At 35.6% G+C, this 25,280-nt stretch overlaps 2 protein-coding genes across 12 annotated transcripts in view; one reads left to right on the forward strand and one right to left on the reverse strand.

The window, feature by feature from the left end:
* The window catches only part of LOC145680250 (3-phosphoinositide-dependent protein kinase 1-like), a 209,431-nt gene that overhangs the window by 141,085 nt on the left and 43,066 nt on the right, over positions 1–25,280 (forward strand). For 10 of the 11 annotated variants that reach the window (XM_081750589.1, XM_081750591.1, XM_081750592.1 and 7 more), the window contains 3 exons: positions 6,146–6,319; positions 17,279–17,443; positions 20,403–20,445. In XM_081750589.1, coding sequence (XP_081606715.1) covers positions 6,146–6,319; positions 17,279–17,443; positions 20,403–20,445 — 382 coding nt within the window. Of the gene's footprint in view, positions 1–2,378; positions 2,554–6,145; positions 6,320–17,278; positions 17,444–20,402; positions 20,446–25,280 lie in introns of those variants that run through there. The other variant, XM_081750594.1, reaches the window with a different exon arrangement.
* Positions 21,849–23,391, reverse strand: Atat (alpha-tubulin acetylase). Its single transcript, XM_081750578.1, has one exon. It carries the CDS (start codon positions 23,183–23,185, stop codon positions 22,187–22,189), a length of 999 nt encoding a protein of 332 aa, XP_081606704.1. The 5' UTR covers positions 23,186–23,391; the 3' UTR covers positions 21,849–22,186.

Here is a 25,280-nt window from a genome sequence, read left to right on the forward strand (position 1 = left end):
TAAGGATAGCGATTTTTTTAAGCACCGAAGGTTATTTTCGGTTTATCTTCTTTTTATAAGTACCAATCATAAAATTAAACCAAACCAATTGTTCTCGGTAACGTACTATTAAAAGAAGTTTGATAAGGGCTGCAGCACTTACTCTCCAACTAGTATATCTGTTCATTTCTTTTGCGGTCAAGTTGTGTTCTTTACGATATCTGGCAGAATGTCCATATACCCATAATCTCGCCCTGTTGACCTTACATAAACTCGATAGTTATTGAAAAGCTCATAAATAGACATTAAAAAAACTGCTATATAAAGTCTGTAAACAAGTACCACTAGCATAACTTCCTGGAAGTATACATTACAATAGAATATTCCAGGAAAATCGTAGTTTTATCTTCAGAGGTATATGTGAAATTTCAGTATGGACAATTTCCATTAAAAAGAAAAAAGTTACATGGTAAGCCAGTAGCAAAATTTACGTACAGGTTTAGTAGTGTGTGACGAAATTGAAAATTCTGATCTACAATTTTTTTTAACTAATGATACAACCTGTGCAAAAGTAACATGATTGATTGATTGATTTTATTTCACGTATTTACGCAAATCGAGGTTATAAGGACAATGCCTGATATTTATGTAAGCTAGATTAGCGGCATTTTATATGATAGCATGTGAAGTATATATATATATCATAGTTAGGCCTATCTTTTTTTTAAATGAAACTTTAGTAAATATTGGTCGATCTTAATGTAATACTATTACTTCCCAACCATGCCTACATCTCGGGGTAGCCCAGAATCGAAATCGAAAGATGAATTTACCCCTAATTTTACACACATGCTTCACAATAAATTTCGTAGAAACTTCTTGGGTTTTATAAAGCACAGTATTTTTGAGTTTTACAAATTATTATCATTTAGGATTGAAATTTACACTTTTTTTTTTTTCATATCTAACTAAGTCTTTCATAGAAGTTTCTCTTTTGTGAAGCCCGGCATGTGCTTTCCTCGAGGTTTTTTAGTGGATCGTGTTGTCTTAGTGGATCCACGTCCAGTTTTTAAGAACACCTTTCAGAACTTCCATTAACACATCGTCAATCGCGAAAATGATTTGAGATCCCTTAGTTACTTAAAAATTGCTTTTATTGATTGATGTGAATTTCTCAAGGATAAAATGTACTGGAAATCTTAAATTTAAAAATATGTTGCCCGTTTCTAGTGTTCATGGCACCTCTAGTTTAAATCTTCGTTTTAATTTGGATCAGTGGATTTGAAGAAGGTATCAGCATTTTAATTTTATTCAGTGGATTAAAAAAAAAAAAAAAAAAAAAAAAGATTTAGTCTTACTTTTTGATAAATGGTGAACTTAGCTGAATTGTTTAGACTTGGAGGATCAGTTTAATGTGAAACAGCGAGCAGTGATAAGGCAGATGAATACTTGGTATGTTCTGAAAATATGGTATCAGTCAGTGGTGTACGTACGAATATTTTGATTTCCGAACTTTCATTGACTGTTTTTTTTCCGAACTTTCATTGACTGTTTTTTTTTTTTTTTTTTTTTTTTTTTTTTCCTCAAAACTTATGATTCATTGACAGAATGTATGCCTTTGGTTTTCGTAAACTAGCTTTCATTTTCTGATACCTTTGTGATAAGGGTTTCATTCTCGCGGTTTATGCCTTTGTTTTCGAAAACTAGCTACCATTAATTAATACCTTTGTCAAAACTTTTGATTCATTCACAGAATTTATGCCTTTGTTTTCGTAAACTACCTTTCATTGTTTGATACCTTTGTGAAAAGTGATTTATTCTCACAATTTATGAGTTTGTTTTCGAAAACTAGCCTCCATTAAGTGATAACTTTGTCAACATTTCTGATCCATTCACAGTATTTATACCTTTGTTTTCCGGAAACTAGCTTTCATTGACTGATTGATGGATGTCTCTTTGTATAAACTCGTGATTCATTCACACAATTTGTGTTACATTCATAAAAAAAACGCATACCACACTTCATCTATAACAAAGTTACTTTACGTCTTTTTATTGTGTTTTAATTTATATTTAATATAGTGTAATGTATGTTTATACGCGTTCCTAAGAAGATTGATGACGGACTGAGTTAAGTAATGTAATGTTTTGGTTCTTAACGCGTGCCAGTGTTAGCGCTAATATGGAATGTGACATGTGACTTCCTGTACCCCCTGTAGGCACATTTACCGGTCGGTATGTGGCCCATCTGCGAATCACGTGTTTCTGGTTTGATTTTCTTTTTTTTTTTTTCATCTGTTTCTTTTGGTTGTATTTCTTCTTCAGCATTAGAAAGGCTGCTTGTGAGAACATATGGTGTAGACATACCAATGTTATTCACTTGGGTCAGCGGTGAATATACTGTGATCCACCTGTTACTCTTATCTGGGAAATCAACCAGTTTGACACATTATAGAGAGAAAACATTCATAAACAAATGTTGTGTGCTTGTCAAAAGTGTGTTATAAATTGTAATGTTACAGTTGGTGACTTTTAAACGCGAGTTACAAGTTCGGGCTATTACTATACCTTCAGGTAAAGTTATAGAAATGTCTTATATTTCTGCATATTTTGTTAATGTCATTTTGCACTTTTTTTTCATAGATTTATTGTATTGTGAAACTGATACTGATCTTTCCTGATAGATGTTATAGGATGCGTAATATCCGTTTCTTACATTGTATCTCAAGTTAGGGGTTTACTTAGATTGTTTCAGTGTACTCTGCCACTTTCTTCAGTAACATCTTAAACTGAATTTGAGCAAAATCTAAATTCTTGCTGTATCGCATAATCCTAATAGGTACCTAAATGAGGAAATACCAGTCTAATAAGACGTAAATAATTATATGTGTGGTCACACATTACCTAGCTAAAACTTCTGTCTGACTCTGCATACCCATGTGTAGGCTGTGTAACACAAGGAAGTTTTGTTGAAAAGTTTATAATGGTGAAGTTCTTCAATTCTGTATAATAAAAGAAAGAGCAATATTGTTCGCGAAATATTTTTCAGTACGTTTCCAACTGTCACAAAATTGTCTTTAAAAAAAATGACGCAACAGTCCTTAATGGGCACGGGCCTTCCAGGCGGCGTGTTGCAATCATGCTTTTGGGGTGATATGTGGTCAGCACATCGGCATCCCTTGCCGCTGGCGCTGTCTTTCTAGACTGAAGTTCGCTACTTCTTCTAATAGCCCCCCCAATTGTTCCCACGACGCCGAACCCCCAAAGCCAACACTGTGAAAATGAACAGGGAACCATACATACACCAGACCTGACACTGCGTGACTTCGCTGATATAATGAAAAATGGTATTTCAGTGCGGCTAGGGCGTTGGCTATAAAATTGTTAAGTTTCTTTAATAGGCCTAGTGTTCACCAGTTGTCGCGCATGATTCTGGGTTCAATTCTCAGTGGAAGTTCTCAGCTTGAACACAATTCTAAGTAGCATAGACATGTTTTAATTAGTAGAACCGGCCGTTAAACTGTGTTTGTATTATTGCAAAACTCAAAGGATAAACTTTCTATATACAAAATAGTAAAAGTAAAGCCCCCCTGCCTCATCTAATGCAGCATTCCTATTGGTCAGGAAAGTCAGAAGAAACTTAGGAAAAATGGTGCAAGTCAGGGAAACTCAGGGGAAAAGACTGGAAATCAGGGAAAGTCAAGGAAATTTTATAAAATATATTTTTTTCTAACGTTAATTGTACACCAATTTCAGCTTAATGATCATAGTATGGGACATTACTCAGATTTTTATAGGATGTAAGCGGGAGGGGGGGGGGGGAATCATGATTTTTTTTTAAAATCATTTTTGTTGATTTTTTTTTTTATATAAATCGATTTTTTGAATTTAAATCAAATCTTTCTCCTCGTAAGTCGCGAACTGAAGAAGAAACATTAGGAAATAGTATTAAATGTCAATTATTCCATTTAAGTGAAAGTATTGGGGTTGAATTTTGAATTAATTCCTAAACGCTAACCTATTTCAATCCCAAACAATTTTCTTAAGCATTAAAGAAAAAGTACACCAACATTTATCAACATGACAATTTTCTTTTCACTAAAGTTACTGATATTTGACAGGAACATATTTTTAAAAATTCGGAACTAGCTAGCGGCACAAAATACGTATAAAGTACATAAACTTCGCCTAAAATTAAGTAACTAACTCTATGGTCTATGGAACCCTGAGGTTCAATGCCACATTCACAAAAGCTCTCCATTGATTTCTATCCTTAGCCAACTGGATTCAGTTTCTACTTTGTATTTCTATTTCTGCGAAATCCATAGGTCTTCCTAATGGTCTTTTTCCATTGGTTTTTCACTTAAGACTTTGAAAGTGTTCCTACTTTCTTCCATCCTGGCTCCATGACCTGCCCACCTAAGCCTCCTAGACTTGACGACACTAACAATGTTTGGTAAACCATATAAATTATGTAATTCCTCGTTATGAAGTTTCCGCCATTCCCCATTCCCGTTCCTCTTGGGTCCGAATATTCGTCTCAGGATCTTATTCTCAAATACTTTCAGTCTATGCTCTTCCCTCATAGTAAACGACCATACTTCGCAACCATACAGAACAACAGGCATGATTACCGTTTTATGTATTATAATCTTCAAATTCCTCTACAGAATTCGCGACGATGAGAGATTTTGAACTGAATAATAACACGAATTCCCTGCTTTCAGTTGACATTTATTTCCTTCGTAAATATCGTTTTCGTCTGTTAATATTTTGCTAGATATTTGAAAGTATTCACTTTATCAAAAGTAATATTTGATATTTTAACGCATCCAAAATTTGCCGTATTACGATTCCGAGGAACTTCTATGTATTTAGTACATAAATTTCGACTAAAGTTTTAATTGTTTTTATTTTATTTTTATTTTTTGTTTCGGAGAGGGGATCGGACCCCTCTAAATACGCCCTATTACCTGGAAACAAAGAAATAAACGTGGACACAAAATAATTTTCGTCTTAAATGTCCATGGTGATTTCTCCGTTGGAATAGTTAACGATGTAAAAACCGTATGTTACGGAGAGAAGAAAGTAAGATTTATCCGTTACCCGTTGAAAACGGGATTTTCCCTATCATCCTCGCATGATACTCGTTTTCATATTGCGCTTACATACATTTGAGTCTCATTGTATTATGATTATCATCTTCCATAATCGAAATAATAGAACAGAAACGGGATTTTACTTATCTTCACTTTAAATTAATTTATTTCGGAATTTGATATAAATCAACGATTTTTATTTAAAAAATCACGTGATTAAAATCGTGATTTAAATCAGACTGATTTAAATCAATCCACCGTGGATGTAAGTGGAATGTACTTTTGAGCAATTGAATACTATTTGTCTCTATAGAATAAACGTTCTCATATATAAATATTCACCATTATTTATTCCTTATTAATATATCAACATTATCCGGCACCTGTCATGAAAGTCAGGGAATTTTCTACTAAAGGTCAGGGAGAAGTCAGGAAAATAGATTTCTCCAGATCAGTAGAAACCCTGTAATGGCTAACGCTCACGCTTTTAGTGCATATGGTTCTGGGCTCGATTCTTGGTGAGAAAGTATTGAAAGCATTACGGTTATTCGGATTCCATCTTAAACTTTAGGTTCATGTTTCGTATAGCCTCGGTGATGAAAAAGAACGCTAAATTTCAATAAATAAATAAACAAAATATTGAAAGTAAACTCCCTTAGAGGTGCATCGCACGAAGGCATTCCAAAGAACCAACTCTGGGCAATGCGTGGTCAGCGCATAGACTTACAAGGTGATTATGTATGTACTTTATTTTATATACATAAGATTTGCTTTGTTTGTATTGTGTCACCTCTTCATTTGTTTCACAAAGCTGGTTCCCCTTCCTTCGATGATAAAGAGTCAGTCAAATGTAGTATTCTATATTTATAGCCTGTTATTCGTAAGAACAGTGTTATTTTCGTAGATATAAAATTGCGGTTGCGCAGAGTGCATCATCCTTTATTTTGTGATAAGTTAGATTTTTTCTTTGTGTAAATATTGATATATAGAGCATAAAGATACCGCTTTTAATATTGTATAACATGTAACCTAATTAATATATGTTTTTTCTTCTGTTTTAATTTCAGCGGCTGAAGGAGGATCGAAATGAGAAAGCGCTTCGACGGCGCAATTGTGAGGGAGATATTGTTGGTGACACCCCGAGCATATCCACAGAAAATACAAAAGATTTTGTTTCTGGTAAAGGCGAGATGGCAGCTATCAACGGGCTAGAAACGAGTCACGCTGAAGGCTCTGATCAGGTAAATTTAATTTATTGATTTCTTTACTCTTGTTATCTTATGAGCATCCATGCATTGTCATTCGAATTCTAAAATAGAGAAATCTTAATGGACCCCGGTTCTGTGCTGGAGCCGCGGTGGCTCAGTGGTAGAGCGTTCACCTCTGATGCGTGGAATCCCTGGTTCGATCCCAGCTCGCACCGCGTGGACTTTGTGCTGGACAAACAAACACCGTGTGCGTGGGTTTTCCCGGGGTTATCCCGTTTCCTCCCAATTTCTTCATTCCACAATTTCATTCATTTTTCATCATCACCTTTAGCCTAGCTGGCATAACCGTGGAACGTAACACCGAAAGACTTCATTTCATTTCATAATTCTTGTGTAATCATCTGTCTGTTTCAGCCTGCAATGGGACGCCAAACTTACAGATGTTATTATGGGAACATGGTAACTCAATGGTAGAACTCTTACTTTTGGTGCGAGGGGAACCTGACTGAGGCCATTTAAGTTTGTGGTTAACAACATTGTGTCTGTGGGTATTGTTGAGGTTTTCTCGTCTCATGCCACTAGTTCTTTCATAATCTTTCATCTCTAACCTTAAGGGCATAATCGTGGGGCGTTGAATTAAAGATTTCGTTTCCAATTATTCCTCGATGTAATCACAGTTTTTGTTCAACCGCTTATCACAACGGCAGATGAAGTTTTCTATACCATTTGCATAGAAATCCGCGTCAAGCTCTCGTAGCCACTGTGAAGCAGCGATTTTGACATAATCATGTGTCAGATAATGTTGGCCAGCCATTTTTTGCTTTAGAACAGGGAAACGGTGAAAGTCATTAGGGCTATAGAAGGGATTCTCTAATCGTTCCAAGCATAATGTCAGTGGTTGAAGTATACTGGATCTACCGTTGTGTCCAGCGTTATCATTAACAATATTGGTCTGTCTGTGTTTGAAGGCGCAACACCACTTCCCTACATGTTGCTTTGAAATTTAGTTCTCCCCGTACACCTCTACAATCTGCCTATAAATGTCAGCAGGTGTGATGTTTTTGATCCACAAGAACCGCACCACTGTAACTTAACAAAAAATTATTTGTATATTAATAACATATTCTTCTTGGGCAGCTTTGAAGACTTCGGATTCTGATTGTGTGTACCTGAGAAGGATACATTAAAAAAAGATGACTTGTCTGGAAAATTGGTCAAGAGAAGAAGTGAGGTCTGTGGTGCGGTTCCTATGGGCCAAAAACACTACACCTGCTGACATTCATAGGCAGATTGTGAAAGTGTATGGGGAGGATTAAGTATGGAAGCAACATGTAGGATAATGGTGTCGTGGCTTTAAAGAAAGACGGACCAATATTGTTAATGATAACCCTGAACACAGCGATAGACCCAGTTTTTCAACCACTGACGTTACGCTTGGAACGACTAGAGCACCCCTTCTACAGCCCTGACCTAGCCCCAGTGACATTCACCTTTTCCCTGTTCTAGAGCAAAAATGACTGACCACCATTATCTGGCATGTGATCATGTCAATATCGCTGCTTCACGGTGGTGGCTACATGAACTTGACGCTGATTTCTATGCAAATGATATAGAAAGCTCTATCTGCCGTTGTGATAAACGGTTGAACAAAAACTGATTACATCGAGGACTAGTGTTGAGTGGCCTCTATCGTTAGATGTGTTGGTCTCACACATAAGCCGTAATAGACTTTGTAACCTTTTTCTTTTTTGATTACTACTCGTATAAACAATTGCGGGTTTTTTAGCCAATAGTTTACAGCAGGCCAAAAGCATGGGCTACAACTAGCTGATGGGCTAATCATGGTAATGTTTAATTTTTTCAGTCTTTCGAAATTGCAAACAGTATTACACCTACGTAGAGTGACATTTAAAGATTTTTTTTTTTTTTTTTTTTAATAATCAGTTGACAATTGTTCTCGTGAGTTCTATTGTACCTTTGACCTTTCAAGTTACTGTTTGCGGAGTGTGCGCAGACAATATATAAAGGGGAAACAACTGAGAGGATATGTTCCCGAGAACATTCAATTTTCACACTGGGATTGCGGGGGCAGAGGGATTATTACGATCAGCGCAGAAAACATCAAAATGTTCTCCTACCACCACGGTTGGTATTGCGTCAGTCAGAGATAAGCTTCACTCGTTAAAAGTAACGTATTTTTTCCTTTTTTCTTTCTTTTTAATGTGCATTCATTTTAATGCTTGCTCATGTAAGCACTCCTTTTCGCACTTCCATTCCCTGCATGCATGTTGAAAATCGATTACGACTTACCACGTGTTACTCTCAATTGTAGAAGGATCAGTCAAGTGAAACGCGGCAGAAGTCAGTGAAAGGAAAGAATTGTACTCACATGTCTTTATTCTCCATCATTGGCAAAATATTTTTCCTCTGTAATTAGGCGTTTTCGCAGGAATTTATTTCAGGAGATATACAAAACTTTCCGAGGGGGTCCTAATTCAATATGAAAATAAACTATATTTACAAGTAATAAAATCACCTGTAAAATTAAACTAAATTTTTACAGAAAAGTCAGGATTTCGGGAGTCCGGATCCCCAGGACCCACCCTCTACGTACGTCTTTATTTGCGATACGAGGCGACGGATATTTGAGAGGGTTCTTGTGGCCAATGCCTACACTTGCCTTATTCACACAGTGTTCCATCCAAACTTTTCTTTTGACTTCCCAAATACATGGAAATAGTATGGAAATTGTATGGGGATAGATCAGTGTTCACTGAGTGGGTAGAACAACCTAGTGGCTTACTGTCGGTTGTGGGGTCAGGCGTTATCGAGGCTCAATGGTAGAGCGCTTACCTCTGATGCATGCGGTCCCTGGTTCGATTCTCGACCAAGAAGTTTGTGGTGGACAAGATTGTGGCCCTGGGTTTTCTCGGGGTAATCTGTTTCCCTCTCATTCTATCAATTCTCCCATCATCATTCACTTGACTTAATCATCTGCCTCCCTTAGCATAAAGGGCATAATCGTGGGACATTAAACTGAAAGATTTTTGACTCTCAGTCCGTGTGCCGTCGGGAGACAAAAATCTTAAAAATTAGTGATGGATTAACCACCACTTTTGACCAGGATGTAGAGGATCAATTAAAAATCGAGTCTATTGTCGGAAGTAGCATGCAGACTGGAAGTAATAGAAACCAACTATTTTTCTATTTTTAAGTTGATCAGTATAGAATAAATACGGTAATAGATAGCGAGAAACAGTCTCCTACAATCGATTAAGCGTTTCAAGTATACATACCATATCTGACCTTAATTCTCGGCCAAACCGGAAGTGATACAAATCCACTACAACTTCCGGTTTAGTATTGATCTACATAGAGCAAGAACGATAAGGGATAGCGATAAGTGTCTTTTTGGAACGAATTTAGTGATCTATGAATGGTTCCTAAACCTTTGTGCAAACCAGAAGTAGTAGAAATCAACGATTTCCGGTTTTTATAGTGATTACTATAGAGTAGATACAGTAATAGATAGCGACAAGAACTTCCCTGTAATCAAATAAACGTCCCAACAGTATATTCAATTTTCAGTCTAATCTCTCCACTAAAAATAGAAGTGATAGAAATTACTACCACTTCCAGGTTCAGTATTAATTTAGAAAATATCACACCATACAAACAAAACTCTTACACGTGGTGTACACGTGACACTGCTATTTATTTATTTATTTATTTGTCTTTTTGTTGTATGTAAGACAGAATCTACAAGTAAAATTGGAATCATAACCACTACTCCGGTTTTAACCAATGATTTGCACCTCCACCAGATATCGAACCCAGAAAAATATGCATGTTAGTCACTTAGGCATCAAGGGGCACATATGCACTCTGTACTTCATATTATATGTAGTCAGAATGATCTTAACATGAATATTTTTTCAACGCATCTTTGAAGCTTGCTTGAACTTAACCAGAATTGCATGAAAAGAGTAAAAAACAAAGGAAAAAAAAACGACTACCTACGGACACAAGTTCGTGATTCTGTGGACCCAATAACTTATGAAAATATAAAATGTTACATTTGAATTACAAATATTCTCAATATAAATATACCGTTTGAGAAATATTTTTAGGCAAAGGCGGAAAACTTCCTCCTTTTACTTGAAGGTTGGTTGATGTCTGCTTTGACTGGATATAATAAGAGAAACAATGTAGTTTTCAAATGTTAATAAAACTATAAAAAATAGTAGTTAATATGCTTACATATTTTAGACAATCTTATGGAAACTTATTCTATTTCAGGCTGTTAAGCCCGAAATTACAGATTCTTTTTCGAGATAATTGCAAAAAGAAATTTTAATAGAAGATGAAATAGTTATGAAAGTAAATGAATGTATTTTAATTTGCCTTCTCAATCACCACCGAGCTGTAAAGCTACAAATTAATGTAAAATCCAGATCACATTACTTCCGACTGGGAATCGAACCCGATTCCCGTACCAAAGGCGTGTATGATAATCAAAAAAGCAACGGGAGACCTCTAAATAACCGTATATTTATTATTATTATTATTATTATTATTATTATTATTATTATTATTATTATTATTATTATTATTATTATTAACTATTCTGCCTTTTAGGCAGGTCCTGGGTCTAATGAGGGTTCCTTTTTCTTAATTTTCAGTTTGGGCGTGGAAATGTTTCTTCCATGTTTCACGATTTTCAGCGTCCTCTTTTAACTCCCAGTATTTTCTTCTATTTTTCAAACCATCAATCACTTGTGTTCTTCCTATTCCTCTTTTTCCTTCCATCTTTCCTTCTGTGGCGATATGAAGAAGACAATTTCTTCGCAAAATGTGTCCAATCCAATTGGCGTTTCTATAAAGGATGCTGGCTAGAAGCGTCCTTTTCTCTCTCTCTCCCTCTCTCTCTCTCTATCTATCCATCTAATATATATATATATATATATATATATATATATATATATATATATATATATATATATATATATAATATTCCAGTAGAATTGTTAAAAATTCATGTTTTATTTACGTACATCTTTCCCGGCTTCACTGTAGATTGAGTTCAGTACATTGAAAAGGGATTTGTTTGTTTACAGTATGTTTAGACCTTAAGTAGCATTTTGTTTTCGTGTAACTACTAGTAGACCCTGACATAAATATTATTGTACATTAGAGAAAATATTTCGTTTAAAGTAACAGTAAATTAACCTTCTCTAGAATTCCAATTAACTAGATAAAATCATAATTGTTCTAAAATATTTGTACGAGTGCCTGAGGAGTGACTTACGGGGAAAGAAACAAAATACCATAATTCCTTCTAAAAAGAAGGAGAAAGAGAAATAAGGCGTTGTAACTAGTAACTTCTGCCATTTTTACCTCTACTCTGTACGATAAATTGAAAATGTCTAATTAGTATTTTGATGCTATTGAGACTTGGTCAAAGTTTGGGGCGTTGAGTTTTTTTTTTTTTTTTTTCTCGCTTGTTTCTTAAATATTACGAAATTGTAGAATAAGGTTATTTATCTTATTTTCTAGAATAAAATATTGGTAAGTGGCACGACAAGCGGATAATTTTCATAACTCTTCTTAAGTTAAGAGTAGCTGGTTTACATAATTGGCAACAAATACAGATGAATTAAAATAATCAAACAGCATAGCTTCCTGAGATCCAAGCTAAAGCAGTTGTTCAGATGTAAAAATATTGATACAAATTCCGCCAAATCTGGTTACTGTGGAATTATGAAGATTAGAGAAATAAATTGAAATGCATTAATTTATCGTGTCGTATATTCCGCTTAATCGACAGATATCTTTAAAAGATTATAAAATTTCATAAAAATCTATTTAAAAACCGAATTCCGAGACGTTTAAGCGATGTCCGGAAAAATTGTTTCGGGACTCTGTGTGTTATGAGGAACGTATATGAACCAAATGATACAAGATTTAGGAAAGAAAAAAATACGTGAAAATAGAAAGTTTGGCTTGGGATAGGGAAAAAAAATAGAAAGCTACGTGAAATCAAACGAAAGATTACTAACCTTAGAAAAAGATCTGTGATATTAGGCAAGATTAAGTGAGGGAAAACACGAACCTATCCCTGCAAAGCAGTTATGTACCTGACATTGTTGCTTACCTAATGCCCTTAAAAACAAATCAAATGTGTTGCACCTATTGGTCAAACAATAGCGTATTAGGCTTCGCACTTCCCTTACTTCCTTATTATGGTACACTTTTGGAAACTGGAAAACAAACTTTAATCAATATCATCATCATAGGTATTATATCATTATTGGTAGGACACTTCCTGCAACTGAGAAGCTTCCATACTGCATGGCCTTCAGCTAACCTCTTTGCCTTCATGTACAATTTTTATGTTTTGATACCGTGCATCAATTGTAGCCTCCTTCGTCCCGTTCCTTTCCTTCTTGCCACCATACCCTCTAGATACGGTTACTTTTTAGCCAATGTCCCAACCAGTTTCTCTTTCTTCTTTCAGTAATATCTAATTTTTTTTTTTCTTTCTTGCCTACCGTTTCCAAAACCCTGTTGTTCATTTTCCGCTCTACCCAGGTAACTCTCTATTCTTTTCCATGCCTACATTTCGAAAACTTGACGTCTTTTTTAATCACTCTTGCGTAACATAGTACAATACACCACACGAAGCATGTTATGAGTCTTTTTCTCGACTCTATTCAGGGACCCATAAAATAGACTTTTCTTTCTAAAAGCTTCTTTCCCCATACCCATCTTTGCTTTTATTTCAGATTTACATTTCATGTTATCGCTAATATTACTACTAGAACTAGTCTCCTGTTCTATTTTCTCCCCTCTTATTTCTGTATTTGACACCGACGGCTTCGTTTTAGTCACAATGACCTTTGACTTTCTAACGTTTATTTCTTCACAGCCCTTTATCAAGATCAATACTACCAAATTAAAAATAGTTTTAACGAATAGCTAGAATGGACTGTCATACTATCTTTTTCCGCATTGCCATGTATGTAGTTTATTGTAAACAAATTTGATTTTTTTAAAGAAGGACCACGTAAGTTTTAGTACCTACTCAGTGTTGACATTAGTAGGAGCGTTCAACTCTACGGATATGGATAGACGCTCCCTCTCTCTCGTTATGCGCGACAGAAAGAACAATGCACCCTTTTATCAACATTTTGAATGGCAACTGAGGGTTAATTACCTTTTCATTCCCACAAACCCAAACTTTTCATAAGTTATGCAGTTGACGTAAGGATGATTTCCAAGAAGGCGTGGGAACGTTTCGTTTCAGGTCTGAATGGTAATAAATGTGTGTGAAGGTGGTTCTGTGTTGTTACTGTAGCTCTGGTTAATGTTACGTGACATTTAGGAGTTACTGAAACGTGCATGCAACCGGAATGAAGATTGAACAAGAGCAAAGAATTACCTATATATGTAAATTACGATTAGATGTTTTATTTATTTTTCAGTACTGAAATACCTCAAGTCATAGTACGATGTACTTCGGTCCTCCGTTTTTTTAAATCACGCTAGTGAATCTTGTAAGATTGTAATGTTACTAGAATTACGCTAGTGGGCCATATAAGATTGTAACGTTGTTAGGATTACGCTAGTATGACGTATAAGATTGTAATGCTATTAAGATTACATTAGTGGGCCTTATAAGATTGTAATGTTATTAGGATTACGCTAATAGGCCTCTATAAGATTGTAATGTTATTAGGATTACGCTAATGGGCCTCTATAAGATTGTAATGTTATTAGGATTACGCTAATGGGCCTCTATAAGATTGTAATGTTATTAGAATTACGCTAGTGGGCCATATAAGATTGTAACGTTGTTAGGATTACGCTAGTATGACGTATAAGATTGTAATGCTATTAAGATTACATTAGTGGGCCTTATAAGATTGTAATGTTATTAGGATTACGCTAATGGGCCTCTATAAGATTGTAATGTTATTAGGATTACGCTAATGGGCCTCTATAAGATTGTAATGTTATTAGGATTACGCTAATGGGCCTCTATAAGATTGTAATGTTATTAGAATTACGCTAGTGGGCCATATAAGATTGTAACGTTGTTAGGATTACGCTAGTATGACGTATAAGATTGTAATGCTATTAAGATTACATTAGTGGGCCTTACAATAATGTTATTAGAATCACGCTAGTGGGCCTTATAAGATTGTAATGTTATTAGGATTACGCTAATGGGCCTCTATAAGATTGTAATGTTATTAGGATCTCGCAAATGGGCCTTTATAAGATTGTAATGTTATTAGGATTACGCTAATGGGCTTTATAAGATAATGTGTTATGAGGATCACTCTAATGGGTTTTACAAGATAATAATGTTATTAGGATCATGCTGATGAGCCTTTATAAGACCGTAATGTTACTAGGATTACGCTAGTGGCCGTATAAGATTGTAATGTTAGTCCGTTCATCCGTTACTCCACACGATGTTTTTTGCAACAGATAGCTAGATATATCATCTCAGTTGATTTCATTAGTGGAGTCAATATGTTAACATCTTCATGGTAATGGTGACTTTGACGGTGTCTGTCCATATCCCATACATGCACAGGGTGTCTATTGGTCACGATAGTCACAAATCACGAAATCAGAAAACGGTCATGAAAGACAAGAAAAAGCCACGAATTTTAGCTTTTGGTTTACATTTTTTTTTATTTGGACAGATATAAGTAGAGACTGGAAAATTTTGTTCTATAAAACGTCAAAATTCACCGCTAGTGTCTATTTGTCGGCTTTAGACGCTACCAAATCGCAAGCAAAGCACGCTTCTATCGCATACATAAAAATTTCAGTGAGGATCATGAAAGACACAACAAAATCAGGATGGAAGCAGAATGCCTTAAAGAGTTGAAGAAGAAGAAAAGGAAAAAATGAAATGAAATGAAATCTTTGAGTTTTACGTCCCACGGTTATGCCGGTTAGGCTAAAGGAGACGGTGAATATGAGAAATGAATGAAATGGTGGAATGAAGAAAGTGGGAGGAAACGGGAGAACCCCGAGAAAACTCACGATCACAGTGTTTGTCCATAACAAAGTCCACACGGCGCGAGCTGGAATCGAACCAGGAGAAGAAAAGGAGATTGTTGCGGCAGACTGAGGAGGAAGTTGAAGAGGAAGATCGAAAAAGCTCAAAAAAATGTAAAACAATATTAGTCAACTTAAAAGAGATAGAATCCACCAAGTTTTTGTCGCTCCAAGGAACAGCCTTTAAAAGTAGAGATAAAATAAATATAAGGGCTAAAGAATATAGATACTGTTATTAGTTTTTGAATGTTACACAATGTTATGGTTTGGAAAAGAAGGACACGAAATTTCATTTTGCGATTTTAGTAGACAGCCTGATGCAGATTTGTTCCGAGTTAGTGCCAAGATGATGTACTTTCCAGTTTTTTTTTAAACTCTTTTTAATACTTCGAAAAATATTCGCGATTTTAAAACCTTTCATACTTACGTTATGAGAGATTATATACTTCACGTACTTGGGCATGAGAAGGTACATAAAGCCTAGGGTATTGCGTCAATTTAACCTAAAAAATATTTATTTATTTATTTATTTATTTATTTTGAACCTCAAAAGAATATATGGAACATGAGAGGGTATATAATCTGACCGCTTCAACAACAAGCATAAATTCATTCATAAATATAGTTTGGCGCGATCTTCTTTATTGTCTTTATCAGAGTTCATTAATTATTATGCGTCCAAACACAACATATCACGTTTATATACAACGTTATCAGAGAATCTTCTAGTAGATTAATGATGTCCACTGCTCCAGCTCGAATTTTTACATGTTCGGATTCTGGTTTGACATAATTTCTTAATCTAGATACCTTGTTTTATTTTTTTTCCCCCTCAATTGTAATTTCAAGTTTTTTCTATGCCCGACTCTGAAAACTTCCACAGTATTAACGTTTAACGAGAAAAATCTCCAAAGCTTAGCATATACGAATCGATAAATCTTAACGATATGATCGAACGAGTGGAGAAAGTTGTTTTAGAAGATTGCCGAATGAGTGTGGAACACATCACCTCCAAAGTTGGCGTGGCATCTATGCACACTTTCGCCAGAACAGTTTGTGTGAGGCCGAGATTGTCTTGGTTTGTTGTCTCACGACGTTCTGCCTTCTTTGAACTGTCGGTGGAACACATCACCTCCAAAGTTGGCGTGGCATCTATGCACACTTTCGCCAGAACAGTTTGTGCGAGGCCGAGATTGTCTTGGTTTGTTGTCTCACGACGTTCTGCCTTCTTTGAACTGTCGCACCGACGAACGTACATTAGACACATCTATGACATCATCATCATATGTGTCACTCAACTGGCAATTAATTTCAAGCGGTGTCACCACGCAAATGAAAATTAATGATTACACGCTTTCTTGTAATGAAAACTTGGTCATTTTATGAGTATCGTAAGTATCAAAAAAGTCATCACTTTCTCCAGTGCCACTCGAGTTCTATGTACCCCACGGTGTTCTCATCTCTGTCATTTATTGACGAGTGCTCGCTTATTTTAAAACAAATAGCACGTTTCTATCTGTTACCAATCCGTGTTATAACGTGAATGCACCTCGCATGTGTTCATACAGTTAAGTTACTTCATATTCCTCGAATATAAAGCACTTTGACGTTCTACAGTGCCAATGAGCAAGGAACTTCACAGAGGGTTTAAATAATCGCTTGTACATGTGAATTATATTACTCCGGTATAAAGCACTCTTAACTCTCTACAGTGTCAAGACGCCAGAACTTGTGTCCCCTAAATCTCACTTAATCTTAACTGACAGTGAGGTTAAGATAGGATTTATGAAGATCTCGAATTGAGTGAGAAAGGCCTAACGTAATTTTTATGTTTAGAATTTTAACAACTGTTTGCGTTTGCCTCATATATTTTTATAAAACTCTGTTTCATGTATATTGTTTTTCTTTTGCCAGAAACTAGCCCAAGGAACTCCTAGTAGTAGAGCGATGTCACCTCCAAGAACTTCAGGTCCTATTGTTGATGGTGTTAGTAAACAACCACCTCAACAGCAAATCACAAAACGAACTCCCAAAGATTTTATTTTTGGGAAAGTTATTGGAGAAGGAAGCTTCTCTACGGTAAGTGAAAAACATTTTTTATTTATTCAGTTTGAGCGTTTTTTTAACCTTCTTCTATCCTATTTTCTTTATAAAGTTAGAACGCATGCTTATCTTCGATGATAATGCAATAATCTAAATTAAATTTTCTAGAATTGTCACTACGTCTGAATGAATCAATTTTGTTTACTCGAGGATATTAAATATTCATTTCGTGATTTTGTGTTTGTGTCAGAACTTGATCACGTAGAATTGAAATATAAATATTAATTATTTCAATATAAGATGATACTAATAGTGTAGTTTCAGTAGTCCTCATGCAGCAGACAAACGGAACTATAGCTTTTGGTTCGGAGTTGTAGTAGTAAAGTATTCGACGTCTATATTTTAAAATATTAAATAAATTTTAAGTCGATAAAATGAAATTCAAGTAGTAGTATCCAGTTTAGAGAGATTCGGAATGTACGCATTACTGTTTCGTAACCAATAGTATTAAGTAACACCAAAAAACATATTCTTAAACTACACATGGTTACCAAAATAATATAAACATTTGAAAAAGTGCAACTTACTATACTTCGCGTTACCCGAATTAGCGTATTGCATCAACCATGAGTTCGTAGTGCGTTGTTACTAGACCTTCAGGGAGGAATCTAATAGTTCATAATTGATTTTGCTTGCATTTCTGGACAATTATGAATGATTAGATTCGTCACAGAAGGTTTGGTAATAGGGCACAGCGAGCTTATTGGCTGACGCCATACGCCAATTCGGGTGACGTGGAGTATAGATTGCACCACCTTGGGCCACCTTAGCCTTTCGAGTTCATTACAGCTCTGATGCGACATGGGATGGAGTCGTAGGTGTCGTGAATGCTACCGAGCGGAATATTACACCATTCTGCATGCAGTGCGTCACTTATTTCGATGAAAAATCTGCGCTAGATTTGTGTCTTCAAAACGGACCATAGGCATTCAGTTATGTTCAGTAGGACGACCAGGGAGAAGGGATATTCAATTACATCCTGATGTTCCTCAAATCACACCATGTAAGTGGACTCATTATCATCCTGGCATATGGCACCATTGCCCAGAAACAATATTTGGACCATAAGATGCTTATGATTCCCTAAAAAGTTGACATGATCAAGGGCAGTGACCAACCGATAAGTGTCAGGACAATGTCCATCAAGATATTGCGGCTCACAGCATCATGAAGTCACCGCCATGTTTCACGGCTGGGCGGAGACACTCTGGATTGTATGTGTCTATGGGCATCCGTCACTCATAAACACGACCTGTAGTTTGAAATAAGATGAGCCGATGACTCATTCGGCTTAATCATACTTTTTCGGTTATCAGTAGTTCATGTTGCATGTTTGTGTTACAATTGACGCCGGCCCAAATCATGGTGGGCACTTGTCAAACTTTTCTTCGGTGGAATCCTACTCCTCGCGACAGACTGTGATTGTCGACAAAAGTTGTGTCAGATGATGCTCGAGTTTTTGTGTAATTTGCACTGAAGTCGCACGACGGTTTTGAGTCACAATCCATTTGAATACTCGGCGGGACCCATTACTGAGGATTTTCTTGTCACCATTGTTCTCTTCGCTAATGTGGTGTTCCTGTGAGTTTTGTAGACCGTCATTACATTGGGTGCTGTTCTTCGCGACAACCAACACACTTGCCACTTTCATTTTGCTTGCACAACATAACCAAGCGCCATTTATCTGGCCTCTGAATCAGAGAGGTCACCTATTATACACTATCACTGTGTGGTCAGTTCACTGTATACTGCTGTTCTACAGCCCTTCACATAGTACGGAGTGGTGTGGTCGCCGGCATACCGTTGTCAACTCAGACTTTGGCGTGTTTTCAATTGATCACCATCTGTATATATATATGTATGTAAAGTACCACGCAAATAAGAAACCGGATAGCATAATGCGATGTGTCTATATGATTTATTAATAAGCTTAAAGCTATGTACAAAAATAGATAAATAAAGTACCACTACCTATGTAAAAGTTGGTGTAAGGAATTGTAGCCTATGTTGTGTTGTATTTTCTACAACTTTATTTTATGAATTTAAAAGTAAAAGTACTCAGGATGAAATGCTATAGAAAATGTATAATGTTATGAAAATAGAAATTTGTTTAGTATATATATATATTCAGCGCAGTTTATGTCTACATGTAAGTGTAAAAACATACCTTGATACTTGTACATTCCTTTTGGTTATCTAATCTATGATGTGACATTTGCCCAGCATGAGAGGAGGGCACGGGGCTTCGTGGTAGAGCACTTTCTTCTATTGCATAGTCCCTCGTTCGATCTTCGACTAAGTAAGCTTGTGGTGGACAATATCGTGTTCGGGATCTTCTCAGGGTACTCCCGTTTCTTATTCCACCAACTCTTCCACTACCCACCGTCTCCCTAAGCCTAAAGGGCATTAGCGTGGGTCGTTAAGCTGAAATATTTCATTTCATTTCTGTCCAGCATGAAAGAAGGAAAAAGAAGTAAGCCCATTATTCAACTTTGCTTGTGAGAATTTTAAATGTAATAATATCGCCTGTAGGTATAATATAAAAAAATATTTTTCGCCTTTGTTAAGTAATGATTTGCACAGCAAACTCACAAGTGCTAATTTATTTTTTATAGCAAGGTGGTTGTAATATGGACTAAATTATAAACATAATTGAGACAAACACATCATTTTTTTTTATTTATTGATATACCCAGTTACAGTGCTTATTTTTCATATATTTTCATTTCACTTTTAAACCGTGTAAGACAGTTATTATAAATATCTATTTTACCTGTCAGTTTTGTGAGTCTGTTTTAGGTTGCACTCATTTTCCATGTTGGTGACTAACGTAGCATATTCGTTCTTAATTTCATACAGTAAAAAAAAAATTCTAAATTTTCTATGCGTGTTTTTCTATTTGGTACTCCATAAATGGCATTCTCTTTTATTTCAGGTATATTTGGCCAAAGATATTCATACGAGCAAAGAATATGCAAGTAAGTAGATTTATTTTGTATAGTAAAGTACAGTGTATAAGTCTCCTGTGAACAGGAGACAAAATAATTGAGCCTCTCTGGCTTTGGCCAAAATACTTAATATCTGATACTTGGCCAATGTGTTACCACTATTGAAAGAAAGGCTAATTAAGAAAGAGTGACATTGAGCATTTGAACTTAAGGTGAATGTAGAAAAGCGCCAATCACAAATAGAAGGTAGTAGTACATCTCCCTAATATGTTCCTTATATTATGACACTGCCATGACATTCACAATATTCAGGGGGGGGGAAGGGTGGCTCAGTGGTAGATTGCTTATCTCTGATGCGTGGGGTCCCAGTTTGATCCCCGGCCAAGTAAATTAGTAGTGGACAACATAGTGTCCGTGAGTTTTCTCGGGATTCTCCCGTTTCCTCCCACATTTCATTCCATTCATGACCATTCACTTACCTTAGTCATCCTGTCCCCCCCCCCCTTAGCCTAAAGAGAATAATCGTGGGACGTTAAACTCAAAAGATTTTATTCACAATATGAGTGCGAATGCTCGCTTCACTTCAGTTTTATTATTATTAACGTAATGTTATGCTGTAATTTTATTATTATCAGGGCCCGGATCTTGTTGACAAGTCAACTTTTTTCTGTTATGCATAGGGCAAGGCAAGTTCAAATAAAAACCTTATCCATCAACTCTAGGTTCTCAATATATTTTTTTATATCAATATATGTTTTTAGGGTCAGCTTTTGGTCACTTTTTGCCGGTTTGAAGTTTCAGGTCATTTTTAAATATTTTAAGGTAACTTTTAGGTCACTTATTGTCTTTTTATTCTTTTTCTTCCACATAAGGAAATCTTAAAATGAACACTGTTTACGGGATGTGAAAAAGACGAAATTAAATAATCTCTTTTCCTGCTTCCTGACTATTGGAGTGGAAAAACTGCATTCTTAACAAGCTACTGAAAACTAAGCTGTAGCTGGTTGACGAAAGGTTGGGGTTGGTAGGTGTCCAAACAGATAGTTTTGGGTTGTTGACCACAAAGGATGTGATCACGTGAATAACTAAAAATGGATTAGAAGGCGTACAAAGGTTTTAACAGGGTTTTTATCTGTTATTCACATGTAGTCTACACTTGCGAACTTTTATTGTTTAAGAGTGCTTCCTAGTTTCAACTCGGGAGTGAATTGACGCTTTCAGTACGTACAATGTCGTACAATGGACTGATCAATGGACATAAATGATCAATGGACTGCAACTAACTGAAACAAAACTTTTTGAATATGAGTGAGAAACGTTAATTAACATCCAATAGATATTTTTAAAAAATTGTCAATGTTTAATGAAATAAACATTAAAAAACGGAAGTTTTAAGGTCAATTTTTGTGAATTTTAGGGTCATTTTACAGGAATTTTAGTGTAATTTTATAGGTCATTTTTCGAAACTTTTAGGTAAACGAGATCCGGACTCTGGTTATTATAAATAAAACAGAGGACAATTTGAATTGTTGTTGTTGTAGGTATGTAGTGAATATATTTCTGAAATCGAAATATGAAAAAATAAGAATCTGTTGATATAGGTGAACCAAAAATATAGTCAGTTAATATATAAATACTCAAACTCAATGCTCACACTTTCTGACTTCTTCGAAGTAGCCAAAATCAAATGTCCACTGCACTGGAAAACACTACCCCGTATTTAGTTATTAGACACTACAGAATTCACCTCGTGTCACGTATAAATTCTGCTTCATAATTGGCGAAACCGGGTGATCAAAGCATTTCCATTAACATCACGCAACGGGCTGGGCTTTCTAGTAGGACTATGAGGCTGCTGGTATAATATTTGTCCAATAGTGCATTGATGCCGTTGGGCAGCAAATCTTCCCACTGCCACCGGAGGAGCACTTGCTACTTTATTTGTTTCTTTATTCGCTTCAGTCCTATTCTGATTGGAAGGCTGGTGACGTAGTACCTGTCCAATAGTACACTGAGGTCGTGGAGCACCATAGCGTCCCAACGGCGTTGGTACGTTACTTGTGTCTCTAGAAGTTTCAAGCCTGCCTCTAGTGAAAGATTGTGTCTTGAACCCAGTGCTTTTTTTCGTACGAGGTGGAGAATTGTGACTTGAGCTCGTAATATAGCGCCCATTCACTCGTGTTGATTTCGCATCTGATCTGTCATCAAAAAATCCATCGTAAAGAACGAAGTTGTTAGTCTGAGGTATAATTTTTTGTAAACCATAATGTTTTAATAAGAAAGCTAACAACTTTTCTGATGGTCTGTCAATCGCTAGATGCTTTGGTTGTACCTTTTCTTCATTTAACATGTGCTCAAACAATTTTCGACCACATCCCATTCGTTGTCTCGATTCGTGAACATAAAAATCCAACACACACATTGGTACTAGTTCATGATGACGATTAGCCTGATCGAAGACAAATAATCTTTTCTTACCCACTTTCAGCAGGCCAATGACCGTACCATTTCCTTTAGATCCTCCTTTGTGCTCTAGAAGTAAATACACAACATGATCCGAATTTCTCATATGTGATGCACTGGTGATAGGAGAGTGGAGGCCTTGAGCAATCGCAGAAGCTTTTCCCATTTCGTCTAAAATGGTAGCCACATATGCTGACACTGTTTGAAGTTTTTGATTGTTGCCTCTAAAATCTTCAGGAATCAAGTTGTTACTAATCTTCACTATGTTCCTTGGACTTACGTCCTCAACTTTAAATTCGAATTCCATTCTTGGAAAGATGTTATACAATTTTATATGGAATAGATGTCCACTTTGTTATTTTGTCCTGTCAAAACTGGATATGTTTTCGAAGCTATTAACGTAGTAGCACTATAGAAATATTCCTGTAGCATCCACTATTTTAAAGCTGTAAACTTTCCGAGGCTTAAAACCTAACAACAATGTGTCCACTACATATCTACAACAACAACGAATCAGACCATTTTTCTTTTTAATTTACAACAATTACATTTTTTAAATTTTAAAAATAACGACTTCATCCATTTATTATTATTTCACTATGTAACAATATTCAAACACAGCTATTTCAATATATATATAGAAAAAATAAAATAAAAATATAAAGATGGAAAGAAACCCGGCCCAGCGAATTATTTTCGTTAATTAAATGTTTAATTCACTTCGACTTTTTTCAAAATGCTTGAAAAATTAAAAATGAATAAGTAAATTAACGAAGCTTTCTAGTATATGTAAGCTACTAAGTTCTCCATAATTTTGATGTTAAAGAATTTGGTGGCACAAGAATGAGGACTAATTGTTTTAGAATTTCAATATCTACAAACATAGTGCTGTGGAACAGTGATGACCGATAGCTTGTATTTAATTTGCTGCGGAAGCTCTTTCGAATTTTTACTGTAATATAACAAAGTTACAGGTAGAGATGCAAGGGCTCGAAAAAAAAAAAACGGCTTTTTTGAAAGAAAAAAAAAACGGCTTTTTCTGCTTCGCTTTTTTGCTTGGGAAATTTTGGGCTTTTTTAAAAATTCTGCTTTAAAATGATAAAGTAGACTTTGTTTCGCTTCTCTATAACACAAAAAGTCATTTATTTAGTGGTTGATGCCGATAATAATATAAAACCTCGAAAACAAACCATGAATTTCGAAGAGATATTTCAAACAATTTTTCTTCAAGATATTTACTTTATGAATTCCAAAGGATTAACCAATGTATATAATGAGAATTTTTTAACCTCCTATATACAGAAGTAAGCAGGGTTGGCAAGAACCATGGTTGTTTTTTAAAATGTCAAAAACCCGTTTTTGGGGGAAGTTTAAACCAGTTTTTTTGTTTAAACCAGGTTTTTTGATTTAGATATTTTGCTTTATGTATTTATATTGCATATTCACAGAAATAAATTTGTTTCGCCTTGGTGTTATTATGCAACAGCGGGATTACGCTGGAAGAGGCCCCATAAGCTTAAAGAAGTCCGGTCAGTAAATTTCTTAAATTGAGAAACTCCCGCCCTAGCCATCGGGAAAATCCCGTCATTACTTTAAATGTAAAACAATAACGGGAAAATTTTGTTATTGCTTTGCATGTAAAATTTAAAGGTCAACGCATCATAATCAGTAAGCTAAAACTGAGGTATTAAATTACAAATTTAGTATGCAGATATCATTGAAAGTCCAATCCAAGCTAATGTTGGAAGCTACGTAGGAAATCGATAAATTTTGCCAATTTCTATCAAATATATTTAAGCAATCTTGGCTTCTTTATAAAACAGCAGGCATTCGGGCATGCAGAAATATACAATTTGGTTTCGTTTCGTATGTTTAGGCTTAACATCTTTACGTAATACCGAGGTTATCAAGAAGATTTTCGCTTAAAGTGACATCTGAACCGCTACTTGGTTGTTTACGCATGAAAGAAGGGTTGTGGTTCGACCGAGAATTGAACATGGGACATCTTGATTAGAAGGTGAAAAGGAAATAAAACTAATGCAGATGGATTGATATCTGGAAACGTCACCATGAAGTTCACACGATTCGCATTTTTCGTTCTTTTTATTTTTTGGTTTAAACCAGTTATTTATAAAATAAATAAATAAATAAATAAAACTGGTGTAAACCAGCCAACCCTAAAAGTAAACACTTCTTTTAAAAAAATACACAAATAACTAGCAAAATTGTATGTAGTATTTGTACTTCAAAATATTCCATACCCTCTTTTTGAAACAAAATAGAATTAAAACATAAGAGAAATACTTAGATTTATATGATACACTTAAAGGCTGCACATCTAAAGCTTTTGGTTCTGTATATTCTTGAAATTCTACAGTTAAGTTTTATATAACCGCCATCAC

The sequence above is a fragment of the Thermobia domestica genome, chromosome 3, assembly GCF_964235325.1.
Source record: "Thermobia domestica chromosome 3, izTheDome1.hap1.1, whole genome shotgun sequence".
NCBI lineage: Eukaryota > Metazoa > Arthropoda > Insecta > Zygentoma > Lepismatidae > Thermobia > Thermobia domestica.

What these genes read in the sequence shown, in the direction of transcription:
- Atat (XM_081750578.1), bottom strand. Translation starts at nt 23,185, where the DNA reads ATGGAATTCGAATTTAAAGTTGAGGACGTAAGTCCAAGGAACATAGTG.